Below are 13286 nucleotides of genomic sequence, written 5' to 3'. Positions count from 1 at the left end.
CTAACCATACCGAATAAAACTCCAAACTTGGCAAACTTATGGCGGAAACCTGGCACTTCCACCGCCGAATTTCACCCAAAGTCTGCTCGTCATTTGGGATCGTGAAAATCGGTAAAATCGGAGGGAAAACGCGAAGGTTGGTGCATCGACGAAATCAAGATGCGTTCCACGTTCCCTCTACGCTCGATTTGGCCGGTTTCGTCTCCTTTTCCCGGCTTCCTCGGAACGTTCTAATTCTGTGCCGGACACGTGCCCGGATGGAAACAGATGTATACCTCTCGCGCGTCGTATAAATACATCGGTGCTCTACTCGTTCTGGTACTTGACTAACCGGCCCAGCCGAATATCCCCGACAGAGACTCCGCTGCACGAGTCGACAGAATCGATATAAAGTTACCAGCACGTTGGCGCCAGCGTGACTGCGAGATTCCAGCGAGATTCTTTCGCGTATCGATGCAACCTGCCTGGAACGCGTCCGAATCAGTCGTCTCTAAACTCTTCGATAAGCCCCATCCCCCCTGAAAAAAAGAATTTCCACCTACGAGACAGTTGGTGGATACAACAACCCCCGTTGGTCTTTCATTTTTCTCGAGAATACTCTTGGGCGTATTTGAAATAACAGTAAACGAAAGATGACCCGGATTCGAGAACGGAACGTGTTCCACGTTCGTTCGCAGCGAAACGTTCGATCCGACCGAGGGAAGCGGGATTTCTTAAAACGGAAGCATTAACCAACTTCGTAATGAATTAGCATTCGTAGCAATTTCACGGGGAGACGACGCGTGCCGGTGGACAAGCTAAGCGATGCTCGCGTGCTCGAGCAACTTCCGGTTTCGGGGTCGGGACGCCTGGAACGCGGAGTACGTTCTCTCGTCCACCTGTCGCGGACGCTTGTCTTTGAAATTTCCTCGTTCGAACGCCGGTTGCTCAGCCTCTATCGAAATTTGCACCTGACGCGAGGAGCAGCCCCTTCACCGAGATCGAACCGCCGATAACGACGTTAATGGTTGCGAATTGAGACCACTTCCCCTGGACGACCATCGACAAATGATCCTACGAAAAGAAACGCTCGATCTCGCGCAGCTTTCCTACGCCTTGCGCAATTTAATCCTTCGAAAATTGACTCGTACGACTCGAACGAGATCACTCGGGCCTCTTTGTAAAAAATTTTTGCAATTTTTTTTATCAGTTCGTAGTCATGTTCGTCAAGTCACGTGATTTTCATCGCGATCGCGAGCACGCGTAAACGCATCGATATCGTTAATTCGTCGGAATTAGGGACACCCGTTACAGGGTCGGGTACGCGCGCTTTCAACGACGCGGCAAACACCTGACTAGCTCTTCGCGCGGCCATCACCTGCCCGGTCACCGTGCACAATTTTAAAGCGCCTACCGTTTCCGATTCGCTACCAGCAAAAAAACGCGAAATTTATCGCGCGAACGCATCCCGAAACTAATTAAGACTTCGGATGCATCGATGCGTCTATGGGCCGCGCACCTGCGCGTGGCAAACACCTTCCGCGAACTCATCGTTGCTCGGTATTTTTATGATTATGCCCGCGCGAAGAATAGCCGTTTCGGTGGCTCGTTGTTATTCGTAAGACGCGTAGAAAACATAATATTCGCGTAATAAGAGAATAACAAAAAGGTTAAACCGTGTGTTCAACGCCTGCCTTTGACCCTACGGGTAGCCCCTGCGCGTTCAATAATATTGCAATTACCGCGCTTAATTACAGCGGACTCATTACTCCGTCGTTACCCTGCTATTACTTTTCCTGCCTTGCACTCTCGGTATTAGCGTCATTAATTTACCGCGGTAGCGGTCGAGTGCGCGTTGATTCGACGAAGAAAAATCTTTACGAAAATATCAAATTCGTAGAAATAAAATCCAGAGTTTCGAAACGAAAGCTGGTTGCTCGAGTTCGCTTCTGTCTTCTCCGCTGTTGGGAGAAAAAAGGGCTCGCGTGACGGCGGCGTGTGCCCGCGGGGGCGTTCGTTCGATTCTCTTTTCGAGTTCCCCGAATCGCGTGCCGAGCACGGAGACGAACCCGGGTGGCTCGCGTGGTTCTTAAACCGTGGCGATTCCGTGGAAGTTGTCGAAGCAGCAACAGCAACAGCAGCATCGGCAGTCGGTTTACCACGCTCTCGAGAGCCATGGGGCGAGTCCGGGGCGGAAGAGTGTGCGGCATAAACGTGGGCGGATCGCCGCGGCGGCCAGTCGCCCCGGGTGTTTCTCACCCGCATACCTAGCATACGTGCCGCTCATCTTCGGCCTTTTTCTCTTTCCTCTTCGTGTCTCTGCCCCCACCCCGTCCCCGGCCCTGACCCCTGAAACCCGAACCCGAACCCGAACCCCGGCTCCATCTCCACCACCGACTACGCTACCGCCTCTTTGCTCCTCATTCTCTTTCCTCCCTTTGTTCCTGAGATCGTCTTCTCAAGATCCGTTTCTACGCTTCGCCTTTTTTGCATATCTTCCTCCGCCCGCGGCTTCTGCTTCTGCTTCTACGCTTACTCCTTCCTCCCCCTCGCGTTCCTACCTGTGTCTATGTTCAGCAGCCTCGCGAAGAAAGGTGTCGTGCAACAGAAAGCGGTCGGTGCGCGACTAGCGTTTACCCTCGTTTGCTCGTCGTTAAAGCTCGCACGATTTCTACCCGAGTATCCCGGAATCGCCGGTCGCATTCTTCCGAAATTACTGGCCGGTAGATTGGCCCGAAGTTCGGGTTACGCACGATTCCATTTCGAAATCGAGATCAGAGAGGGGGAGAGAGTGGGAGCTGAGACGATGGGAGCAGAAAAGAGGAGTTGAACGTTGGCCCGTATCGCCCCGGGGATGTTCCCATGAGTCGGGGGCGGTCAGGGCAGCGGTTCGCTGCGCTGAAAGTTGTTCTTTGGCTACTCGAGGGCATCGGCGTCCCTCGAGATCGGTGCGTGCAACCGGCCATTCTCCAGCGCGTTATTACGAGAATCCTTAATAATCGCCCGTGGACCGCTCTCCCCCGTGTTCCTGCGTTCCGCGCGGAACTACTGGGCCAATTGCTTTGAATAAATTGCGCAATTCCTCGACACGACCGCCGTCGATCCCTATCTCTCGACCCTGGTCCTTCGCGGAAAATCCAACATCCGGGAAGGGACCACCATTTTTGGGAATAGATCGTTTTTACACTTGTCGGAGCAATCTTATTATGTCAGGAATGTTTTTGTAATTTCATTTTCTGTCTCACTTCCTCTTGTCCTCATTTGTGTAACTTGTTGTATACATTGGATGTAAGGTCTACTCGTATACCTCTATAATGTACTAAAAGGAAACTTCAACGAAGACAAGATCAACGGAGGTTCGACTCAAGATAAATTTAATTTTAAACTTCATCGTTTGATACAGGGATGAACGGACCTGAAAGTTGCATAAATCTGCGTTGCTTAAACAAAACGTAACGTCAACCATTATTACTTTATTTGGCTTATTCGGAAGATAGTCGCAGCTGCATGAACGCCAAACAGCAATTACGAAGCCATAATGACATTAAAATACAGGGAAATTACCGAAATAGTTATTTCGAGGACAATAAGAACATATTCGGAGTTTCTACCTGAATCGCTCTGGCCTCCTCGCAATTCTAGAGTGTCTAGAAAATAAATTTTTAGATATTCCAGAGAATTTCTCGAAGCATTAAACTAAATAAAATTAAGGAGAAATATTCAGCAAGCGAGACGAGACAAATGGCGTCCACGTCGATGGATGTTGAATGCGCGCGAGACATCCAGGAAACATGACGCGCAAGGAAACTCCGTGTCGAGAAACCAACAACCACCACCCGTATCGTATTAATGCCGATCGAAGAGGAGATTGGACCGAGAAAACAGTTAATCCGTTTGGTACAGCAACGGGCAACCATTTTCTTTCGCGAAAACACATTAATAGTGTTTTGCGAGGGATTTAAATTCGTCCTACAACGCTACATACCTTTCTACACGTTATTGTACAAATATTTTTATTTCTACCGACTGTTTCTTACGTCGCTGGTCCAGCAGAAAAGGGGTAGATTCGGGATTAATTTATCTGAAAACGCGAGGAATTCGCGGACCGTAGTACCGGCTTCAATCGCTATGTCGGAGAGGAACGGAGATCAAAAGGAGAACGGAGGTGAGCTCGAGGAGAGTTTGCCGCGCGGGACCGCCCGCTAGATAAAACGTTTATCAGTGAAACAGGTTAACGAGGTGGTCGTACCTCGCAGCGTAGCCTCTTGCGACCCGATGTTCTCCTGCTTTGCTGTGATTAACTAAGGTTTAATCAGCTTTACAAGCTTTCTTTCGCGAACATGCACATGCATGATAATCCACCGGCTATCTTTCCGCGCTGTTCGATGCCCGAAACCCCTCGGACGCGTCGAATTCGCGACGAGTTCTCCAGTTCCCTACCTTTTCCACCGAACACGTTTAGCTGGACGCCATCGCTTCGGCACGGACGCTTTCATGCGACCCTGTTCCAAATCGGACGCAGATGTTTCGACAACGAAACGTTGGAAAGCGCGCCGTTGGGAAAACGTTCCGCGCGCGACGACGCGTTACTTCTCGCTAAGTGGTGTCGGCGTTCGCGAAAGAGAATCGATCGCGTTAAGGTCGGGGCCGGATGTCAGGATATTTCCTTACGTTTCGAAGGTGTTGTCCGCGTCGGTTTTTTAAACGGTCTCGTAAGCGGAGTCGCCGGCGAACGCGAGGCAATATTTCCACGAGGAGACGAACAAACGGGCGGATTCGATACGGAGAACAGCACCAAGATGGAGATCGTGTTCTCGGTACACGTTCACCTCCGCGTTCGTCTGTTCTCCTGGCACGTCGGTGGAGCGCCGCAGCGCCACGCGTCACGGCGAACATCACCGCAACGCGCGGCGCCCCTACGCCGGTCATCGCGACGCGGATGCGCCGCGCCGTTCCGTGTGCTTTCTCTGCTTTGCATTCTACGCGCTAAGTCCTGAGGTCGTCGGCGTCTCTTCTGTCTCGTTTTACCGTCCCTTATCTCGCGCACAGTCTCTCACCTTCGCCACAGTCGCCGTTTCTTTCTCGTCGTTGCTATACGCGATGGCTAAAATCATATTGTCGAACAGTCGAACAGCGACGTCGCGTAAAATTGAAATAATTTTCCCCTGGGGGGGGGGCTGGCTGCTGCTGCGATACCGTGGGTACACAGTGTATCAAAATTTGGCGATAACTCGATGAGAAAGTTGCTCGTTAATCGTATTATCGGTTGTTGGTAAGCGAATGCATCGACCTGAGATGCAATTATGGTCGCCGTGGCGCTATCGATCAGAGAACGAGCCACCTAATTTGAACACGCATGGACGAAAAGATACGTTCGAATAAAATAAACAAACACGCGAGTTACCGCATCGACGAACAATGTTTACATAATTTCCGAAAACTACTTCCTCGATTTACGGATATGGTAATTACGTTATTGGTAGCGTGCGAAGGAAGTTCGAGTCGTGTCGGGTCGCGATTGTGATCGAAGGTTTTATCTGCCCATAAACGAATAAAAGCTGCAATGGGAATTTGGCAGACCGACGAAAGACAAATTCCTCGACGCTCCTAAAAGTCACGTTCGCGTCGCATACCTGGCGTTAGGTGTCCGTGTCTCGTTCACCCTGCCCACTCGTTCCGAGACGGGAAAGAAAACACGCGAGAATTCGAGAAAGTAGGCTTCCCTTGATAGGTGGCCAGATATGGCACCGAGCCACGGTCAACTAACTATCGTTATTCTAAACGAGCATCTTGCATCACCGAACGCAGATTAGGTATTCGCTGTTCCATTCATAATACAACGCAGAAGCAAAAATGTACGTCATCGTTCAGGTAACGATCGTCTATAAATTACGAACGCCGTTTCGTAAGCGTACGGGAAAGAGGAACATTTTCTAATACAGTTACAATTGTCTAGCTTTGATTTTACCTAGCGTTTGGCGAACGCGAATACTTCCGGTATCGGCGGAATAAAATTCGATCTACCGTTCGCGACCGTTTCGTTAGGAGATAGTTTTGCCGTTCAAGGGCACGGATTCTTGGTGGTCCAAAACACTTTCGACGTTCGTTCTCTTTTGATTCTCACTCTCCAACGGATTGTTCCATTTCTGCAACTCCCCGGTGCCGAAGAACGCGAACGTCAGCGCGCCGAAGCAATACGTGCACGCCAGGATCCAAAAGATGATGCTCCATTGGGCGTAGCTCTGATTCTTGTACGTTATCGTGCCGACCATGTGGCTGCTTAGGAATCCGCCTAGAGAGCTGAGCGTGTTCGCCATGCCGAAAATAGTTCCCGAGAAATTGGGCGCGATGTCCAAACCGTTCCCCAGATAACCCGCCGTCACGGCGCCATTGATCGTCAGAGCGATGGTGAAGATCGTCACCGACGCTACGCGATCGCATCCCTGATAAGCCTGCACGATCATCAACAGTCCTGGACTCATCACGGCTGAAAAATACACACATCGAAGGATCATCGTATACCAAAATGGTACAGCGTCGAGCGAAAGAGACTTTGCAGAAGCTACAAAAATATTAACACGAAGATAATTTTAAACAAGCTTGGCACTCGTCCGGTGCAAAAGTTGGAGCAACGTTCGGTGTGTTTTCTACTCACCAAAGGTGGTGAAAATTTTTCGAATTGCCGTTACCGACAGCTTCTTCTTCCTGAGCAGATAGTCGGCCAACGAGGACATGGCCACGGCGAAGATGTATTTACCGAGGTAGGGTAACGACGACAACAGTCCATTCTGTGTGGAATCAACGGATTCGTATGAAATTATAAACTGGGTATAGACTAGAGTCTACGTTTCACTCTCAGAAAATACTCCATCCATTTTTATATGTTCGATGTTGCATAGACAATGATTCGAAATATTCAAAGATGCTACGACAGCTGAAACGTGAAATACTTTGACGTTACTTGATTAAAACGAAGAGTTTATTCGCAAACGTTATGTACGCTCTTTAAACTATGCTCGAACAGGTATCTGTAATGCCGTTTGATGCAATTTGGTGGCGCCATCTAGAACGTACGCTATTTGAAAGCTGCTATGAAGCAGATAAAATCATTTTCTAACAATTATCGAGTAGAGGATCTTATAGAATTGTCAAAACTCGAGTATGCTCGAGTGCAGTGGTTGAAAGGTTCTGAAAAGTAAGAGAAACGTAAACACCAACCTGTTTAATGTTGAAGTTCAAAATGTACTTCATGTAAGTGGGCAATTGATTGACGACGGTGAAATATCCGAAAACGCTGCACGCGTGAGTGATTATGATGGCCCAAACAGGCGCCGAAAGGAGAATAGATTTCCATGGAACGGGTAGACGCTGAAACCAAAGACAAACGGATCGTTTGACATTTATTTCAACAGAAACGAAGTCGTTTTCCGTTTACCTTGTTCGTGGAAGTCGTGCCGATCGCTTGTTCGATGTATCGGCGTTCGTCCATGGAGATTCTGGGATGCTGGGCGGGAGAATCGAATACCAAAAGAAACCAGGCTATGCTCCACGCGAGACCGATGATTCCAGTTACGTAAAATACGTATTCCCATCCCAACGAGGCGATCAGGAATCCAGAAATTGGCATAGTTATTGCAGCACCGAGCGACGAAGCTGGAAACAATTTGTGATAATTTTATCGTGATCATGCACCGAGCATTTGTTCGTTCGATAGACTCATCCTAAACGCATCCTAACTATGCCGTTTCTAATTATACAATATTTACCCATCATGTTGGCGACAAACTTGCTGCGCTCGTTCGGCGGAATCCATCGAGCGGTCATCGGTTGAATGGCGGGCCAAGTAGCTCCCTGATAGATTATCGCGTCGATTAGCACGCAGAATTTTGCAGAGATTAGGCAAGAAATTAAATTGAAAACCCACCAACATGAATCCAAGAACGGCCCTCAGAGCAGCGACTGCTACGCAACCGTAGCTTGCTGCCAACGGGGTGAACAACGTTATAGCGCTGGACACCAGCATGCTGTATCCAAACACTCTTTTCGCGCCCACGACTTCCGCGAGTCTTCCACCTGGCAGCTCCGTGCATATGTAGCCCCAGAAGAAGCTCCCCAATGCGAGATTTACTTCGTACTCGTTCCACGGATACCTCGTTTGCTCCAACTCTTCCTGCGGTAACACGGAATCGTTATTGCTTGGATCGAGTAACGAAAAACGAAAGACAAGGCGTACGTGTTTCGGTGCGTCGGGGATGATGGAGGTCGTAGGTGGTTGTTTGGCGATCGTCGTAGCATTGTCCAGCGAAGCAACGACGATGCTTCGACCGTCGCAATCGCTCGACGGATGCAGTCCGCTGGGATGCGACGTGTCGTTGCTGGGAGTCACCATCGACACGATGGCGATCGTCAGATTCACGCGTAACATGTAATTCAACATGAATCCCAGGATGACCATGATGTTCAGCACTTGCCTGCACGTCAGCCAATCTGGAGGGAAAATTAAACCATTAGATCCCTGAAACGTATAATTACGTCTTCTGCGGACTACCTTGCAACAACCGGAGGCGCCGTAAACGATCGTTTACGGTGCTGAAATCTTATACTTCTTTCCTGCAATGTAACTCTGACTCGTACTACCGTCCATAAATATCATCGCGATTGTGTAGGTAGGATCATAGAATTTTGAATAGATCAAGACAGAACCTCCCCCCGTTAAGTAAACAATTTCTTTCGTTTAACGCGGTTTTAATCCATTTTACAAGCACTATTAAGAAAGTCTGATCTAACCCGATTAGTCAGCAAAATCTCAAGACGCAAATTTATTATAAATGTGTTTACAAATCCTATTATTTACCAGACATCCGTAATCGCGGTCATCGGTGCTACGTAATCTGGTATTACGAATACAATTTTAGCATGAACTTTGAGTTCTGGAATACAAACGCAAAGTACGAAGTATTTCGTGGACTATAACATTATCAATCTCTCACCCAAAGACCGTACACGCGTCTACGAAGTACGCCCTACGTTTCATTCTACCGTAAACTCTTGTCATTCACAATCTAGCTGGCTCTTATCACTCTTGTTCCACCTCAGTTCGCGGAAGATATTCAATAAATCACTCGTTCCCATTCATTCGCGTACACATGCAAACCATTCACACACTTATTCTGTAATAATATCCCACATATTGCATTTGAAATATCTCTGTCGTGGAATTCAATGGAGTCTTGTTCCAGATCCCAATCAACCAACCTGTATAATGTACTTTTGCAGCTACAGAGATTCCCCTAAATGCGTTTACCACATTGTTGCGCGTGATTTTTACATTTAGCCGAATGCATACATATTAAAGAGTGTCTCGCGACACCGACTTAGGTCAGTGATGCGTTGTAACGACGCGACGTTGCACTTTACCCGATGTGATTCAATTTCTAAATCGTGCATCCTAATTTCACGTTTCCTCGGTTGCACAATCGCGCGCAAGTTCTGTAAATAATTTTTACGTAAGTCGTGGGCGGCCGTCTCCGTTTCGTCCAGGGATGGGCACGATCGAATGGTATTGTCATTCTGTTATACAAAAGTCATGCTGATATACACGACGTTTGCGATTAACTCGGCGTATCGAACGGAATATCGAGCGGTGTATAATTTAAAAGCAAAACATTGATCTCGTAGAGTATTTGACGAAGTTTGACTGCCAGTGGATGTATTAATTTGTGATTTCGACAATTCCGGTTTGGGTGACAGCATGGTCTTCGGAATGGAGAGACTAACCTTGCCCTGGACGAGGCGATACGACTGAAACGCGTTCGTTGACGTAACACGGTCGTACGAAAGGTCGAGCAGGTACTCGTGGGAGTAGATAGGCTTTATGGAAATTACGACAGCCGCGCGACGAAACATCGCTGGGAGTTAATTCCCTCGAGATCGTCTGCGTTGCGTTCAAAGCCCGTGAACTTATTGCGTAAAGTGTGTATTTCTTATCTCGAGGGCCCAAAGAATCGAACGAGACCTTTGCATTTCCTTGAAATTAAGTTCAGAGAATAATTACGTCCTCGAAGTGTCGGACGAAATTCGTACGATTGTCAGAATTTCAAGTTTCGAGTCTTCGCGCGGCAGATGAAAAATTTTTATAAAAATCGAGTCGATTTTGGACCGAACGATACACGATAATTATAGTGGGTGATTACTAACGCGCGGTTCTCGTATCGACGATCGACTAAGAAGATAAAAACAGCGAAAGAAGTTCGTATAAACATGTATACTAGTTAACCTTGTTGCGGAGTTATAGCTATTTTTGTACTCCAACAATTATCAATCACGATCTCGACTATTAATTACAATCGAGTCTACCGAAGTATTTGTATACAATATTCGATAACTGCTTGTTTTCCTTAATGCGAGATTAATAGGTCAATCACGTGTCAATTTCTTGAGTAATCAATTGCAGATATTACTAAAAGAAGTTTCATTAGATCTACGTTGCATACGATTTACGCGTGACGGTGCGCCGGGCATGTTACGAGATCAAGTAGCACTCCGGAGGAACGATTTCCCGACAGATGAATAGATCGTTGCGGGGATCTATCGCCCGGCCCGTTCGTTCCCCGGATATTTAAATCCGTAGATAATTATCGAACGAAATATTTGATAAAAAAAGGTCGATCGCTTTGTTCGAGCGAAACTGTGGCTATTGGTCGGTCGGTAGGTTTGCGGTCCGTGAGACCGAACCACCGCGTAGGGTCTTGATTACACTTTTCATTAGGTCATGGATTCGAGAGTCGAGAGCTAACCGCTTTTGATATCTAGAGCACGGTGTATGCGTCGTTTGTTCATATCACGAACGTATCAAACGAATTATCGAATCAAAGGGTGCGCTGCTGATCCCGATGAGAAAATAATGTCACCTCGTTCGAATAATTCAACCTTGAGCTTTTATCTCCGACAGTGGCAACCTCGAGTCAATCACGATCGTGGAACGAAATCCTGCGAAGGGCTAATCGTTTGGCGGATTTCTCGGATGGATCGGTCAAAAGCAGAGACGAGACGCTCCCCGAAACGCGAAATGGCTCGAGTCGGCGTAAATTTTAGTTTCTACATTTCGAGTATTAATTTGTAGATTCGGTGGAAAAGGAGTTTCAGGGAATCCGTGTCACGTGTTTTACGGCGACTTTAAAAATTCGCTGAGGCGACCTTCACCCAGAACTTGACGCGAACGTTTCCGTCAGCTATTAATACGCGTTGGCGAGCGTCGTCGCGCTTGTTTCGAGCGGAACGCTCGGTGGTCACTTTTATATCTATCTAAATAGACGAATAAATGGAATTCGTATGGATTTTTTCCTTTCGAGTAAATATTGAACGCGTCGCGAAGTATTATCAAAATGTATTTTTTGTTACACAATATGAAAAATCGATCCGTGTTTATCTTATCCGCGTACTCTCTGCTTTCTCAAAACTGTTGAATATATCTGATAGTTAACGCTATCAATGGCGATATCGCAATAAACTATTATGTACAAGTTTTGTTGAAGCCGATTCTCCTAACAGAAATATATTTAAAGTGTATCGATAAGAAGAAATAATTGAATACACCGACTTAGATCACCAGAAACTTGAAGTTCCATTCGTATATAAAATTGGTTGTCTTTGCACTTACCCAACACTTTAATAATAATGATTGCAATCATTAGACCGGGACTACACGATTTTTACATTAGACTAACAAGAAGAACCTCGATAATACATTTACCGCTTAAAAACGACCTACCCGGCAACAGGTCACGCGACAACAGTCATAAATAAATGCTCGAATACGCTCAGATTTTGAGTGATATCACAATACTATGTTGTGTACCGCGTAACATAGTAAACATGCGTATGTGACACGAGTAAAAAATAAGTCTGGTATGACTGGCGTGGACTATGAGCTATTGGGGACCGATAATTCGCATTTTTAATAACTCTTGGCCCCCGAGTGACGACGAGGTTAATCCAAAGCTGGGCAAAGTCTCGTTTCACGAAAAAGACGCGCGATACGCGTTACAACTGGCGATTAAGGGGTAGGGACAACTGAATTCGTATACAGTACATTGCAAAACATTCGAAGCTCAGGTCTCTTGAAAGTCTCGAGTCTTGAAGATGTTCGAGCTCCAAAATTTCGAATGGTTTCGGAAGCTGGGGCTGACGGGGGTGGTTTCCAAAAGCGGAAGCAAGCTCTTACCTCGTATATTCCGGTTGGACGCCATCCTCGACTCTTTTATCCTCCGATTAAAGTTAGGGGGTGGTTCTGGAATCCTTTTGGCGTGTCGCGAAAATCGGTTTCACCGGCTGCGAATTCGCGCGCGTCGGGTGGACGATCGCGTAGACAACGAACCGGGAAACTGACGCGTGGAAGAAGCCGAGGGGAACGAGGTTTCTGCGCCCGTTGCCAAATATTCCGAACCCGTGGTCGTCGCTTACGAATCGTGGCGCGATGCTGGCAGCTGCCGCTCGAACTGCTCGGTGAGCTTACAGTGCCAACGTCTGCTGCCCGATTACGACAGCGTCGATTACCTCGCCGGACTACCGAGCTACTCTAACACGCGCCTCCACCGCGTGCTGGTATTATACTATTCCCGTTCCTACTAGCAGCCGCGGCTGTAATGGTGGCGCGTGTTCCTTTTCCACGAGCACCCACGCACACAGTCACGAGCCGTTATCTGCAAACGCCACCGTCATCGACGCCGTCACAGCGTCGTGGCGATCGTCACCGAGCGCGTCACTGCGTGTCGAGAGACGAACCGACGCTTCGAGCGAAGCAACGACGCTTTTGTGAAACGCGGGAAACGAACGATCCTAGGGCCCGTCGAGAACCGTTAGGGCAAGGATGGAGCGTGCATCGACGTTTTGTTCCGGGGCGTTTGGGTATGGTTTCCAAGAGGGTCCCCGACCGTGGGTCTCAAACGGAGGGACAATCGTCGCGCGTTTTCGTTTGAGACCCACGACTCCCGAACCTTTGCCCTTTGACACCAACGAGGGGAGGATCTCGGAGATTACGAAAATTTTCAAACTTTCGGGATACATAGGGCATGCTTAGATACGTAGAATAATTGCTATAAATATCCTGAAACTCAAAAGGGGGATTCTGGGGGGCTCGAACTCTTGAACTCACTCTTCTTCTCTTCTTGAGGGCATTCGTTGCTAAATAGGGAGGGACGACTACGAATTTTCGAAGCAGGAAGTAGATTGATCAAAGAAGACGATTCAGAGATTTACGATATAAATTTTACTCGATTTTATGTACATGTTGCATTTCATTCTCGTTG

General features: G+C 47.7%; 1 protein-coding gene across 2 annotated transcripts; it reads right to left on the bottom strand.

Annotated features, from left to right (window-relative positions):
- Nucleotides 1–3394: 3394 nt before the first annotated feature.
- On the bottom strand, nt 3395–12560 carry LOC122398551 (putative inorganic phosphate cotransporter). 2 transcript variants are annotated; one of them, XM_043398537.1, is made up of 8 exons: nt 12203–12560; nt 8213–8466; nt 7904–8149; nt 7746–7830; nt 7415–7632; nt 7198–7347; nt 6635–6767; nt 3395–6466 (listed from the first exon to the last, which is right to left on the bottom strand). In XM_043398537.1, exons 1-8 carry the CDS (start codon nt 12225–12227, stop codon nt 6021–6023), a joined length of 1557 nt encoding a protein of 518 aa, XP_043254472.1. In that variant the 5' UTR covers nt 12228–12560; the 3' UTR covers nt 3395–6020. The 2 variants fall into 2 exon arrangements, with proteins under 2 accessions (XP_043254472.1, XP_043254471.1); XM_043398536.1 differs by having other exon boundaries at nt 7904–8466.
- Nucleotides 12561–13286: the final 726 nt, after the last annotated feature.

The sequence above is a fragment of the Colletes gigas genome, unplaced genomic scaffold, assembly GCF_013123115.1.
Source record: "Colletes gigas isolate AHSC1104 unplaced genomic scaffold, ASM1312311v1 Colletes_gigas_Sc00011, whole genome shotgun sequence".
NCBI lineage: Eukaryota > Metazoa > Arthropoda > Insecta > Hymenoptera > Colletidae > Colletes > Colletes gigas.
The sequence above is the reverse complement of the archived record's forward strand: the minus strand, read 5'-3'. Positions and strand labels throughout refer to the sequence as shown.